Source organism: Elephas maximus, chromosome 6, assembly GCF_024166365.1.
Source record: "Elephas maximus indicus isolate mEleMax1 chromosome 6, mEleMax1 primary haplotype, whole genome shotgun sequence".
In the NCBI taxonomy this organism is placed as follows: domain Eukaryota; kingdom Metazoa; phylum Chordata; class Mammalia; order Proboscidea; family Elephantidae; genus Elephas; species Elephas maximus.
In genome coordinates, this window is record NC_064824.1 from 51,357,295 (window position 1) to 51,372,698 (window position 15,404).

Below are 15,404 nucleotides of genomic sequence, written 5' to 3' on the forward strand. Positions count from 1 at the left end.
TGCCAAAGTCTTCTATTAGTTTCAGTAGTTTTCTGGAGGGTTCCTTAGGGTTTTCTGTGTATAAGATCATGTCATCTGCAAATAGAGATAATTTTACTTCCTCCTTGCCAATCCAGATGCCCTTTATTTCTTTGTCTAGCCTAATTGCTCTGTCTAGGACCTCTAGCACAATGTTGAATAAGAGCGGTGATAAAGGGCATCCTTGTCTGGTTCCCGTTCTCAAGGGAAATGCTTTCAGGCTCTCTCCATCTAGAGTGATGTTGGCTGTTGGCTTTGTATAGGTGCCCTTTATTATGTTGAGGAATTTTCCTTCAATTCCTATTTTGCTGAGAGTTTTTATCATGAATGGATGTTGGACTTTGTCAAATGCCTTTTCTGCATCAATTGATAAGATCATGTGGTTTTTGTCTTTTGTTTTATTTATACGGTGGATTACATTAATGGTTTTTCTAATATTAAACCAGCCTTGCATAACTAAAAACAAAAAATACCTGGTATAAATCCCACTTGGTCGTGGTGGATTATTTTTTTGATATGTTGTTGAATTCTATTGGCTAGAATTTTGTTGAGGATTTTTGCATCTATGTTCATGAGGGATATAGGTCTGTAATTTTCTTTTTTTGTGATGTCTTTACCTGGTTTTGGTATCAGGGAGATGGTGGCTTAATAGAATGAGTTAGGCAGTATTCCGTCATTTTCTATGCTTTGAAATACCTTTAGTAGTAGTGGTGTTAACTCTTCTCTGAACGTTTGGTAGAACTCTGCAGTAAAGCCATCCGGGCCAGGGCTTTTTTTTGTTCTGAGTTTTTCGATTACCGTTTCAATCTCTTTTTTTGTTATGGGCCTATTTAGTTGTTCTACTTCTGATTGTGTTAGTTTAGGTAGGTAGTGTTTTTCCAGAAATTCATCCATTTCTTCTAGGTTTGCAAATTTGTTAGAGTACCATTTTTCGTAATAATCTGATTTGATTCTTTTAATTTCAGTTGGGTCTGTTGAGATGTGGCCCATCTCGTTTCTTATTCGGGTTATTTGTTTCGTTTCCTGTATTTCTTTAGTCAGTCTGGCCAATGGTTTATCAATTTTGTTATTTTTTTCAAAGAACCAGCTTTTGGCTTTGTTAATTCTTTCAGTTGTTTTTCTGTTCCCTAATTCATTTAGTTCAGCTGTAATTTTTATTATTTGTTTTCTTCTGGTGCCTGATGGATTCTTTTGTTGCCCACTTTCTATTTGTTCAAGTTGTAGGGACAGTTCTCTGCTTTTGGTTCTTTCTTCTTTTTGTATGAGTGCATTTATCGATATAAATTGACCTCTGAGCACTGCTTTTGCTGTGTGCCAGAGGTTTTGATAGGAAGTGTTTTCATTCTCGTTGCATTCTATGAATTTCCTTATTCCCTCCTTAATGTCTTCTATAATCCAGTCTTTTTTCAGCAGGGTATTGTTCAGTTTCCAAGTATTTGATTTCTTTTCCCTAGTTTTTCTGTTATTGATTTCCACTTTTATTGCCTTGTTGTCTGAGAAGATGCTTTGTAATATTTCGATGTTTTGGATTCTGCAAAGGTTTGTTTTATGACCTAATATGTGGTCTATTCTAGAGAATGTTCCATGTGTGCTAGAAAAAAAAGTATACTTTGCAGCAGTTGGATGGAGAGTTCTGTATAAGTCAATGAGGTCAAGTTGGTTGATTGTAGTAATTAGGTCTTCCGTGTCTCTATTTAGCTTCTTACTGGATGTCCTGTCCTTCTCCGAAAGTGGTGTGTTGAAGCCTCCTACTATAATTGTGGAGGTGTCTATCTCACTTTTCAGTTCTGTTAAAGTTTGTTTTATGTATCTTGCAGCCCTGTCATTGGGTGCATAAATATTTAGTATGGTTATATCTTCCTGGTCAATTGTCCCTTTTATCATTATGTAGTGTCCTTCTTTATCCTTTGTGGCGGATTTAAGTTTAAAGTCTATTTTTTCAGAAATTAATATTGCTACTCCTGCTCTTTTTTGCTTATTGTTTGCTTGATATATTTTTTTCCATCCTTTGAGTTTTACTTTGTTTGTGTCTCTAAGTCTAAGGTGTGTCTCTTTTAGGCAGCATATAGACGGATCATGTTTCTTTATCTAGTCTGAGGCTTTCTGTCTCTTTATTGGTGCGTTTAGTCCATTTACATTCAGCATAATTATAGATAAGTATGTGTGTAGTGCTGTCATTTTGATGCCTTTTTATGTGTGTTGTTGACAATTTCATTTTTCCACTTACTTTTTTGTGCTGAGATGTTTTTCTTTGTAAATTGTGTGTTCCTCATTTTCATAGTATTTTACTTAGTGTTTGCTGAGTTGTTAAGTTCTTCTTGGTTTTTATTTTGAGTTATGGAGTTGTTATACCTCTTTGTGGTTACCTTAATATTTACCCCGATTTTTCTAAGTAAAAACCTAACTTGTATTGTTCTATATCGCCTTGTATCCCTCTCCATATGGCAGTTCTATGCCACCTGTATTTACTCCCTCTTTTTGATTATTGTGATCTTTTACATATTGACTTCAATGATTCCGTTTTGAGCATTTTTTTTTCTTTATTTAATCTTAATTTGTTTTTGTGATTTCCCTATTTGAATTGATATCAGGATGCTCTGTTCTGTCACCTTGTGTTGTGCTGGTATCTGATGTTATTGGTTTTCTGACCAAACAATTTCCTTTAGTATTTCTTGTAGCTTTGGTTTGGTTTTTTCCAAATTCTCTTAGCTTGTATTTATCTGTAAATGTCTTAATTTCACCTTCATATTTCAGAGAGAGTTTTGCTGGATATATGATCCTTGGCTGGCAGTTTTTCTCCTTCAGTGCTCTGTATTTATGTCATCCCATTGCCTTCTTGCCTGTATGGTTTCTGCTGAGTACTCTGAACTTATTCTTATTGATTCTCCATTGTAGGAGACCTTTCTTTTCTCTCTGGCTGCTTTTAAAATTTTCTCTTTATCTTTGGTTTTGGCAAGTTTGATGATAATATGTCTTGGTGATTTTCTTTTTGGATTAATCTTAAATGGGGTTTGATGAGCATGTTGGATAGATATCCTTTCGTCTTTCTTGATGTCAGGGACGTTTTCTGCCAACAGATCTTCAACTATTCTTTCTGAGTTTTCTGTTATCCCTCCCTGTTCTGGGACTCCAATCACACGCAAGTTATTCTTCTTGATAGAGTCCCACATGATTCTTAGGTTTTCTTCATTTTTTTTAATTCTTTTATCTGCTATTTTTTCAGCTATATTGGTGTTAATTCCCTGGTCTTCCAGATTTCCCAGTCTGCATTCTAATTGCTCGAGTCTGCTCCTCTGACTTCCTATTGCATTGTCTAATTCTGTAATTTTATTGTTAATCTTTTGGATTTCTGAATGCTCTCTCTCTATGGATTCTTGCAGCTTATTAATTTTTCCAGTATGTTCTTGAATAATCTTTTTGAGTTCTTCAACTAATTTATCAGTGTGTTCCTTGGCTTTTTCTGTAGATTGCCTTATTTCATTTCTGAGGTCATCCCTGATGTCTTGAAGCATTCTGTAAATTAGTTTTTTATATTCTATATCTGGCAATTCCAGGATTGTATCTTCATTTGGGAAAGATTTTGATTCTTTAGTTTGGGGAGTTGTAGAATCAGTCATGGTCTGCTTCTTTATGTGGTTTGATATCGACTGCTGTCTCCGAGCCATCACTGAGATATTGTAGTGATTTATTCTATATTTGCTCACTGAGTCTTATCTTGTTTTGTTTTCTTTCAATATACGTAGATGGGCTACTAGATGGCGCTGTCTTGATTGTTGTCACCCTTGACTCACTTATGTCCTATTACCATCTGGTTTGGGTTGTTACCAGATATATAAGCCTAAGTCCATTCACTATTCTTGAGTAGAATCTGATATTAGGTCATCAAGTGTGTGATGCAAACTGTCACCTATCCACCTAGAGAAGTAGTGCTGATAGTTGTGTGCACCAGATTCTGGTAGCAGATGGGGTTCACACTCCGGGGCGGGGGGCAGGATGCTGACAGGCTTCCCCCAAGTGTCAGTGAGGTAGGTGTGTCTCTATTCCTAAAGCACCTTGGTTGGTGGGCTCTGCAGCTGTACCTTAGGCCCCCAATGGAAGTACCTCTACAGATTGGTAGTTGTCACCCTCCTTAGCCCCCCTAAGGCAGGAAGCTAGGTGGTCTGGGGGGAGCTTCAGCCCTCAGTTCCCTGTTGTGGGTCAGTGAGGGCTGTGCTGAATACACAGAGATGTCAGACCTGGGAAAGTTGTCTTTCCAGTAAATCCGCTAAAACAATTGCAGTCAGATCCCTATCAGAAATGCCTTTGCATTATAATACCCACCTTGTTCCCTGTAGGGATGAAAGCCCAAGACTGTGGATCACATATGCTTGGCTGGAGCTGGCTCTGTGTTTTTAGTCCAATTAGGGAAGGATTTTTGGTCTCTGGGTTTTTTGTAGTTGCTTCTCTTAGGCCGGGAGAATGGGTTAGGAAAAGACCAAAAAAAAGAAAGAAAGAAAAACCACAGCACACTTCACTCTCTGGCTTAGGAAATTCCAATGTTAATGAAGCCACCTGGGAAGGGGAGGGGAGGGTTCAGATAAGTAGGAGAGAGTAGCACCCGGGAATATAGACAAAGTTACTTATCTTGCTTGGGATGACTGTTTTATCTGAGATTCCCAAGGGGCATGTTGACTGTGTGCTGGCTGGGTAGAAATTGCCCCCAAGTGTCAGGCCCGCATCCTGTGCTTGTGCTGTCTCAGAAGCCGTGGTCAGTTCCTCCACTCCCAGTCCAAATCCCAGCGCCAAGGTTCCCCGGCTGGGACGCTGCACTCCCGGCTCCAAAACCAGTCACTGCCTCCTGGTGACTACTCCTCCTGTCAGCCGCTTCATTGCACTGCCTGCGTGCACTGGCTGGCCTTCCCCCGAGTTCAGTTCAGGGGGCTAGGGCTGCACCCCGTTTTTGCTCCATCTCAGGATGCCGTGCTCAGCTCCCCTGCGCCCAGTCCAAAGCCCAGCGCCAAGGTTTCCTGACTGGGACGCTGGCTCCAGGCTCCGAAAACAGTCGCTGCTTCCCCGTGGTTGTTCGTTCTCAGTCTCTGTCACTCAGGTCAACTCTTTAAATCTGTGTTTGTTGGTCAGGGTTTGCAGATTGTCATGTATGTGATCGATTCACTTGTTTTTCCGAGTCTTTGTTGCAAGAGGGATCCGAGGTAGTGTCTACCTAGTCAGCCATCTTGGCCCCATCTGCCTGACTGTACCTTTACTTTGACTGTACCTTCCAATCATGAAGGGAGTTTTTTAAATTCCCAATGCCTGTGGCCACACCCCAGACATCTTTTGCTAAACCCACACATCAGTATTTTTTCAAGCTCATGGAGTGATTCTAATGTGTAACCAAGATTAGGAGTCATACATGTATGTTTACAGAATTAAAAGGAAATACATTTTCACTTCCTTGTCAGTATTAATGATTAGACATGTCACAATACAGTGTAAATAAGAACAATTGCTTGTGAGTCTTAATGACTCAGCATGTCACAGTATACTGTAAATATGAGCAAAAGCTTGTGATTTCACTGAAATAACAGATTTTAAGAAGTTGATTTGACTTATGGACATCAAATAGTCCTTTCAAATTGATAAAAATTACTAGTACAGTCTGCCCTTTTTACTCTGAAAGTTAATCAGGTATACATTGTGCTTCCGAAATAAAGTGAATTAAAAAAAAAAACATTGTCATTGGATCAGTTCCAACTCACGGTGGCCCCATTTGTTACAGAGTAAAACTGAGTTGCATAGAATTTTCTTGGCTGTAATCTTTATGGAAGCAGGTAGCCAGCCCTTTCTTCTGTGAAACTGCTGGGCAGTTTCAAACACTAACGTTTTAGTCATCAGCCAAACGCACACCATTTGCACCACCCAGGGATCTCATTTTGCCAATCTCCTTTAGATGTGTACATAAAAGAAAACAAATAATGTCTTAATAAGACAGGTCTCTACAATAATGACCTGAGATAATCTTTGCCTATTTTTTTTTAATACACACAAATTTTTTGAAAAGATTTTACAGAAAAGAGTATTTGGCCTGTATGTACGTGATTTCAATGTAAGCTGATTTTCTGTGCTTAGTTTCAATGAAATGATCCCAGAGAAAATGTTATTTCTATATTTGATTTAAAGATATATATTTAAATGTAAAATTAAGATATACTTTAAGATAATTTATTTATTTTTTTTTTCCCTAATTTTTAAACACCAGTAATATCATTTAAAACTTCATTGACACGACGGCACTGGGTACTGGGCATAGTATATAATACGGAGTAGTAATAATTACTGTTATTATTATTTTATTATCATCTCACAAGTCATTGAACCAGTTGAGTTGGGCTTGTATTCTGTGCTATAGTTTATTAGATATAATTTCTTTTCTTTCCTAGTGGTACATAAAATCACGGTACATGTTACCAGAGCCAAAATCATAGCTTTGATGAAATACAGGCAACACCACTTCAATGTATTGCAAACCCATTGTGCACATTAGGTGCCTTCAAGTTGGTTCCCACTCATAGCTACCCTGTGTACAAAAGAATGAAACACTGTCTGGTCCTGCACCATCCTCATAACTGCTGTTATGCTTGAGCCCATCATTGCAGCTACTGTGTCAATTCACCTGGATGAAGGTTTTCCTCTGCTTTACCAAGCAGATTATTGGTGGATGTTTATATCTATTCCTTCTCTTTTTGAGTTGTGCCACAGCAGCAAATGAAGATCCAGAAAGCTTGACTCCATCTATGCCATATGCCGACTCTACTTTGAGGAGGCAGCTCTTACCCAGATATCTTTTGAGTGCCTTCCAACCTGAGAGGCTCATCTTCAGGCATTATATCAGACAGTGCTCTGCTGCTGTTCATAAGGTTTTCACTGGCTAATTCTTTTCAAAAGGGGATCACCAGGTCCTTCTTCTTAGTCTGTCTTAGTCTGGAAGCTCAGCTGAAACTTATCTGCCATGGGTGACCCTGCTGGTATTTGAATACTGGTGGCATAGCTTTCAGCATCACAGCGACAGGCAAGCCCCCACAGTATAATAATCTGACAGACGTGTGGGGGCAAACCCTTTAGAAACCATGAAAATCATAATTCCTATTCATATAAGTCTATGCATTTGAGATAACTGGATAAACTGACGTAGAGAAAATGATTAATTTGTGTAGCTTAAAATTATCCTATGAATTATTAGTACACAATGTCTTCTCATCTCAGTAACTATTTACATAGGAAGAAGAGGAAGAATTAATATAAATATTAGCCACATTTTATTTTTATGCTACATTAAATAATGACATAAAGGAAATGCTGTGGAAGTATACATAATAGCTGCATTAATAGTAAATTAGTTCATTATAACTTTGACACATATAATGAACACAGAATTAACATTTGTGGTGGATTTTCTTTTAACCACAAAAATAAAGTGCCATAGAAATAGTTTTAAATGCTGGAGCTAATTATTTGCTTTTAGACTGGCATTTTGAATGATTTGTCTAAATTCATACGTCATCCATTTTTTCTTTGTTGGCATTTAGTATGACATACAAATATCTTGATTTAGAATAAATAATTTTTTTCCCAAAGGAAGCTGAGCAGCCTGTGCATTCTTTGTGTCAAACCAGAGGTAGTTGGCTGTTGGGCCGCTTTTAGCCTGTTTTTCCAGCTTCACGTCTTCATGGTTTCCATCTTCCTCACACTGATGACAGTGATGGTGATGATCTTTGACGTGGTTTTTGCTGAGCATTCTGAAAGTTAGGTGTTGTTTGGTGGGGCGAAGGAAGGGAAATCTGAGGGAAGTGGTGGAGAAAACCTTTTCACTTAGCAAGGTGGCTTTTTAAGTTCATTTAACAATGAGTTCCCTGGAGTTGCAAGTCAAATGATGATGAAGCACATAGAAATCATTTGGCTCTTGCTGCCAGAACTGGAAGAAATGACTATGAATCAAACATCTTTTTTCCTATATTTTGATTTTCTAATATACACTGTATAATATACACTGTATCTTACATATTGTGGGAGCTTAATAAATGTTTGTCAAATAAATAAAATATGCTGAGAAAAATGCTATAATTGAGGCACGTGCACATTCTTACCTGGATATATTGCAGAACACTTTATTGAACAGGTGATATTTTAGATTGGTTTAAAAAATGGTTAAAATCACAACAGGCACACAATCAGTATTTGTTTTATTGTGTGCCTTCACCTCCTACATTTTATTGTTTTTTTTTTTTTTTCCACTCACTAGTGAAGGAAGGAGCCTTGGTGATGCAGTGGTTAAGCGTTTGACTGCTAACCAAAGGGTCAGCAGTTCAAATCCACCAGCCCCTCTTTGGAAACTCTATGGGGCAGTTCTACTCTGTCCTCTAGGGTCCCCTTGAGTTGGAATCGACTGGACAGCAACGGTTTAGATTTTGTTTTTGTTTTAGTGAAGAAAAATTAATTTTCATGATGCTATTTTTTTTTTATTATATTGCATGCTATTTTAAGTGGTTCATGAGTGATTGGTTCACTTTATTTAATGGAATTATTTTAATACTGTGTCTCTTCAGAAGATTTTACTTTAAATTAACTTAAGCTACATGGACTTCTGTTTATGCTCTGGACCCCTGGTGACATTTTTTTTCATATTCTATAATCAGGATGATTTAAATTCACTTGACAGGAATGTCTATATACTAGCAAGTTGAAACGTGCTAAACTTGTGATGACCACCTAGAGAAGAGCACATATTACTTTCCCAAAATGTACATTTTTGGATTGCTTGGAAAATAGAAATATTTTTTTTGGATTTATAAGCAAAGTTAAAAACTTTACTCAAAACATTAATATCTAAAAGTGATGACAATTATGGTGTAGCACCTTACCAGTCAATGTGCTCCAGTGACCACCAGCATCTGAATTACCAGGAATTTTGGAAAAACGAACTCGGGTTACACCCCAGACTTTACTGCATCGAATTTGAATTTTAAAAAATGCCCAGGTAATTCCTATGCACATTAAAGTTTTAGAAGTGCTGGTAACCTAATCTCTTTATCAATCTCTGGTTTTGATTATATAATGCTGTATTGGGTTAAATAGCATCTCCCGAAAATTCATGTCTGCTCAGAACCTGTGAATATGACCTTATTTGGAAATAGGCTCTTGGCAGTTATGATCAAGTTAAAATGAGATCACATTTGATTAGGGTGGACCCTAATCCAGTGATTTACCCATTGTTTTCAGGTAGATTCTCAATCATATCGACCCTATAGGAATGCCCCATAGGGTTTCCAAGGCTGTAGTCTTTACAGAAGAGGATTGCCACATCTTTCTTCTGCAGAGCCACTGGTGGGTTCAAACCACTGACTTTTTAGTTAACAGCTTAGCACTTAACCACTGCATCACCAGGGTCTCTTATCCAATGACAAGTTTCTTTATAAGAAGAGGGAAATATGGGCACAGAAATGCACAAAGCAGCTATGTACAGTTGGAGGCAGATATCGAAGTGATGGAGCTGTAAGCCAAGGAATGCCAAGTATTGCCAGCAACCACCAGAAGCTGAAAGCATTAATTCTTCCCTAGAGCCTTCAGAGAGAGCATGGCCCTGCAGACACCTTCATTTCAGACTTTTAGCCTTCAGAAATATGAGAGAATAGATTCCTATTGTTTTAAACCATCCAGTTTGTGGTTTTGTTAAAGCAACCCTAGAAAGCTAATACAAGTACTAATTGGGAATGTACAAAATGTGTCTTGGCCCCTAAACCTTTCCTTCAAATTAGACAAACTAATAGCATTCTCAAACCAAATGGAAACATACATGTCTAGAATTTAGAATAGAAAATAATCTTAGATTTACATGCTTCAAAATCTTGTAGACATATGCCTTTTATATTCTTATGACTTTTGAGTTATACAATAATTCTTTTTTATAAACAAATAATAAAATTATATCCACTAAGCGAATCCATCTGTCCCTGTTGTATCTGATCCTCTATTGACAGGCCCAGAATATTATTTTAGCTTTCTTGGGCTCTTGGAGGTCATGCTGCTTTGTTCCCTGCCAGAGTTAAAACAAAATATTAGAAATTATGCATATTTAATTTTCAAAATGCCAAGTGATTACTCACAGCATTTACAAAAAGGAAAATGATTTTAGGTATTCATAAAATGTTTCCTTAGTAATGGGCTTTCAAGATTAAAGTCATGTTACTATTGATATTTTTATTTTGTGAGCAGAATGAAAAATGAATTTATGTGCCTCTCTTCTTTCTTCTTTTTCAGATGCAAGACAAAAGTCTACCCTGATGAACTTCCAAACACAAGTGTAGTCATTGTGTTTCATAATGAAGCTTGGAGCACTCTCCTTAGAACTGTTCACAGTGTTATAAACCGCTCCCCACACTATCTACTCTCTGAGGTCATCTTGGTGGATGATGCCAGTGAAAGAGGTATAAATATTTTCTTATATAATTTTTTGTATGTGTGAGTGAGAAAACAGTGCACAGTGTCTTCCATTGAAATACATAAAGTCCAAAGAATTTTACATGTTATCAAAGTACACTTTGTGTTACAAGGATGGCAAAGTTCCCAGTACATTCTTTGAATGAGAACACAATGTTCCATTTCTCCCATTCAAGTGCATGTAGTCAAAGTGTTTTCCATGTTATACAAGTACTACTTTGGGTGACAAGGATGGGAAAATTTCTAATACATTGCATGAATGATGAAGCAATGTAAGGTTTCTCCCATTCAAGTACATGAAGTTAAAAGAGTTTTACATGTTATCAAAATACACTTTGTGTTGCAAAGACTGGAAAGTCCCAAATACATTGTGTGAATCAGACAATAATGTATAGTTTCTTACATTCAAATACATGAAGTCAAAGATGTTTTTAATGTTATAAAGTACACATTTGTTACAAGGACAGTAAATTTCCCAATACATTCCTTGACTGATAAAATACTACACAGATTCTTACGTGCAAATTTTTTTTCTAAATTTTATTTATTTTGTTGTTGTTGAGAATATATGTAGCCAAATTTACTCCAGTTCAACAGCTTCTACATGTACAATTTAGTGACTTTGATTACATTCTTCAAGTTGTACAACCATTGTCACCTTCCTTTTCTGAGTTGTCCCTCCTTCATTAACATAAACTCATTGCCTCCTGAGGTTTCCATCTAATCTTTTGAGTTGCTGCTGTGGACTTGGTCCCTTATAGATAGTTCTTAAAAGAACATAATGCTCAAGGCATACCTTTTTTACTAGTTAAGCTAAAATACTATTTAGTTTTAAGATGACTTCAGGGGATATTTTTGGTTTAAGGTTTAAAGATTATCTCAGGGCAATAGTTCCAGAGGTGCACCCGCCCTCCATAGCTCCTGAAATTCTAGAGTCATGAGAATGCAAAATTCTGTTCTAAATTTTGTCCTTTTTGATCAGAATTCTTCTATGGAATCTTTGATCCAAATGTTCAGTGATGGTAGCTGGGGACCATCCAATTCTTCTGGTCTCGTGGAAATGGAGGCAGTTGTTCCTGGAAGAAATTAGCTACACATTCCATATCCTCCTCCTTTTTCTGACTATCCTGCTTCTTCTCTTGCTCCAGGTGAATAGAGACCAACTGTTGTGCCTTTGATGGCTGCTTGCAAGCTTTTAAGACCACAGGCACTATGCACTGAACTAGGAGGTAGAACAGAAGCACTAAACACTGTTAACTGGGATGTCCCATGAAACCATGACCCAAAGCCTCCAAACCAAGGAACTAAATCCTGTGAGGTGTTTGGCTGTACATAAGCAACCTCAGCAGCTACTCTTTTTTTTTTTTTTGTCATTGTTGTAAATATTTCTACCACACAACTTTTGCCAATTCAACTTTTTACAGGTATACAGTTTATTGACACCATTTACAATAATTGGGTGTACAACCCTACCCTTAATCAATGTGATTTTTCCATCACCGTTAACCCCACTTTTCCCTCTCCCTCCCACTCCTGGTAACCACTGATAAACTTTGGTCTCTATACACTTGTCTTTTTATATAAGTGAGGTCATACGATATTTGTTCTTTTGTGATTTGCTTATTTCTCTCATACCATAGCATGTATCAAGGCTTCATTTCTCATACTGGCTGAGTAGCATTCCGTTATATGTATGTGCCATATTTTGTTTTAATCTATTCATCTGTTTATGGGCTTTTAGGCTATTGTGAATTATGCTGCAACAAACATTGGTATGCAAGTCTCTTTTTGAGCCTCTGCTTTCAAGTCTTTTGGGTATTTAAGAGTAGAATTGCTGGGTCAAATAGTAATTCTATTTTTAGTTTTTTGAGGAACTACCACATTTTCCCATAATGGCTGTACCTTTTTTCATTCCCATCAGCAATGTATAATGGTTCCAATTTCCCCACATCCGCACCAACATTTGTTATTTACTGCTTTGTTTTGTTTATATTAGCCATCCTAGTGGGAGTGAAATGGTATCTCACTGTGGTTTTCATTTGCATCCCTATGAAAGCTAATGTAACTGAGCATCTTTTCATGTGTTTGATGGCCATTTGAGTGTCCTCTTTGGTGAAATGTCTATTCAAGTTCTTTGCCCATTTTATGATTGGGTTATTTGTCTTTTTGTGGTTAAATTGTTGAAGTTTTATATACATTTTGGGTAGTAGATTCTTGTCAGATATATGGTTTCCAAAGATACTCCCCCAGTTACTGGCTTGTCTTTTCACTTTTTTGGTAAAACCTTTTGATAAACAAAAGTTTTTTTTTTTTTTTTTAATTTTTATGAAGTCACATTTATTTATTTTGTCTTCACATGATCATCTCTATGGATACAGAAAAAGCATTTGATAAAATCCACCACCCTTTCTTGATGAAAAGTCTAAAGAAGAAGATTGGAATAGAAGGGAATTTCCTCAATATGATTTAGGGCACATATGAAAAGCCATCAGCCAACATTATGCATAATGGAGAAAGAATGAGAGCCATCCACTTGAAATTGAGAACAAGACAAGGTACCTGCTCTCACCTCTTCTATTCAGTATTGTATTAGAAGTCCTAGCCAGAGCAACGAGACAAGAAAAAGAAGTGACAGCTATCCAGATTTGAAAAGAAGTAAAATTATCTCTATTCACAGATGATATGATCCTATATATAGAAAATCTCACAGTTCACAAGAAAAACTCTAGAGCTAATAGAGGAATTTAGCAAAATTTCAGGGTACAAAATCAGCAAACAAAAATAAGTTGGGTTTCTCTAAACCAGCAATGAGAAATCTGAAAGGGAAATTTGGGAAACAATTCTATTTACAGTAGCATCTAAAAGAATAAAATACCTAGGAGTAAATCTAACCAGTGATGGGAAGGACTTATACAATGAAAACTATAAAACTATAAAGAAGACTTAAAGAAATGGAAAGATGCTCCATCTTCATGGGTTAGAAGATTTAATATTGTTAAAATGCAAATACTACCCAAAGTGATCTATAGATTCAATCCAATCGCAGTTAAAATTCAACAGCCTTCCTTATAGGAATAGAAAAACCAATCCTAAAGTTTATATGGGATGGCAAGAGTCCTCAAATAGCTAAAACAATGTTGAAAGAGAAGAACAAAATAGGATAACTCACACTTCCTGATTTTAAAACATACAATACAGCTACTGTAATCAAAACAGCCTGGTACTAGTATAACAATAGACATAGACCAATAGGATAGAATTGACAGTCCAGAAATAAACCCACACATCTATGGTTAGCTGATTTTTGACAAGAGTGTTAAATCCATTTGATGGGGAAAGAAGAGTCTCTTTAGTAAAAGTTTCTGGGAAAACTGGATTTCTACATGCAGAAAAATGAAACAGGATCCATGCCTCACACCACATGCAAAAACAAATTTAAAATGGATTAAGGACCTACATGTGCAAACTAAAACCATAAAATTCTTAGAAGAACAAGCAGGAACAACACTGTTAGGCCTACCTTTCAACAATGGATTATCTAAGGCAATTAGAAAAGCGCAAACAGCAAAAGACTAAATAAAAGGGACCTGATAAAAATTCCTCCTATTCCTTATACACATTCGAAAGCTGGACAATGAATAAGGAAGACCTAAGAAGAATTGATGCCTTTGAATTATGGTGTTGGTGAAGAATATTAAATATGCTGTGGACTGCCAGAAGAATGAACAAATCTGTCTTGAAAGGTGTACATACAGCCAGAAAGTGCCTTAGAAGCAAGGATGGCGAGACTTCATCTCACATACTTTGGACATGTTACCAGAAGGAACCACTCCCTGGAGAAGGACATCATGCTTCTTAAAGTAGAGGGCCATTGAAAAAGAAGACCCTCAGTGAGATGGATTGACACAGTGGCTGCAACAACAGGCTCAAACATAAAGACGATTTTGAGAATGGTGTAGGACTGGACAGTGTTTCGTTCTGTTACACATAGGATCACTAGTGTCAGGTTTGACTCAATAGCACCCGACAACAGCAACTACAAAAAAATTAAAAACTCCTATATAATTTTTAATTAGAAAGTTTTATGATGATCAAAAATATAGCTGGTCAATGATCTGTATTTGCCAGTTAGCCCACAACCACCTACCACATTTTGATCAATACTTCATCAAAGCCAACTGCAGGAATAAGTAACTAATTTCTTTATTTTCTTTCATGACTCCCTTTGGCTCTTCCTAAGCTGAGAAATCAGCAAAAATGAGTTTTAAAAGTTTTTCCTCAACTCATGTGATCATATTATTGAGCATTTATATGACTTTGTAGATACTTGTCTGTTTTTCTTTTCGTTCAGACAAAAACAAACAACATAATTAAGGAGATTGCGTTTGCCAGTGTGACCCAGTTTGCAGATTAGAGTCTGGTATCATATTAACTTCCAATTTTATCCTTATATGTGTCAGCCAAGTAACAGATTGGGTCACAATGAACTGTATGTTAATTGACTGATGAAATCTCTCTATCTTTATTTCATCTAATGCAAAAAAAAAAGTTGATAGGAAGGAGTTGGCCAACATTTCTATGTGTTGCATTTCCATCTGGGCAGTATCTCTGTTGTGTCTTAAAACAGTTTCAAAATTGTCTTAAACATTCTAATTGTATGTTACAGATTTTCTCAAGTTGACATTAGAAAATCATGTGAAAAATTTAGAAGTGCCGGTTAAAATTATTAGGATGGAAGAACGCTCTGGGTTAATACGTGCCCGCCTTCGAGGAGCAGCAGCTTCAAAAGGGCAGGTCATAACTTTTCTCGACGCACACTGTGAATGCACTTTAGGATGGCTGGAGCCCTTGCTGGCCAGAATAAAGGACGACCGGTAAGGATTCACGCTGTTACGTCTGCCTGCGTTGTGGCT

General features: G+C 37.0%; 1 protein-coding gene across 1 annotated transcript in view; it reads left to right on the plus strand.

The window, feature by feature from the left end:
• Positions 1-15,404, plus strand: part of GALNT13 (polypeptide N-acetylgalactosaminyltransferase 13) — a 548,580-nt gene that overhangs the window by 274,261 nt on the left and 258,915 nt on the right. The window contains exons 3-4 of the mRNA XM_049888624.1: positions 10,312-10,478; positions 15,158-15,365. Coding sequence (XP_049744581.1) covers positions 10,312-10,478; positions 15,158-15,365 — 375 coding nt within the window. The remainder of the gene's footprint in view (positions 1-10,311; positions 10,479-15,157; positions 15,366-15,404) is intronic.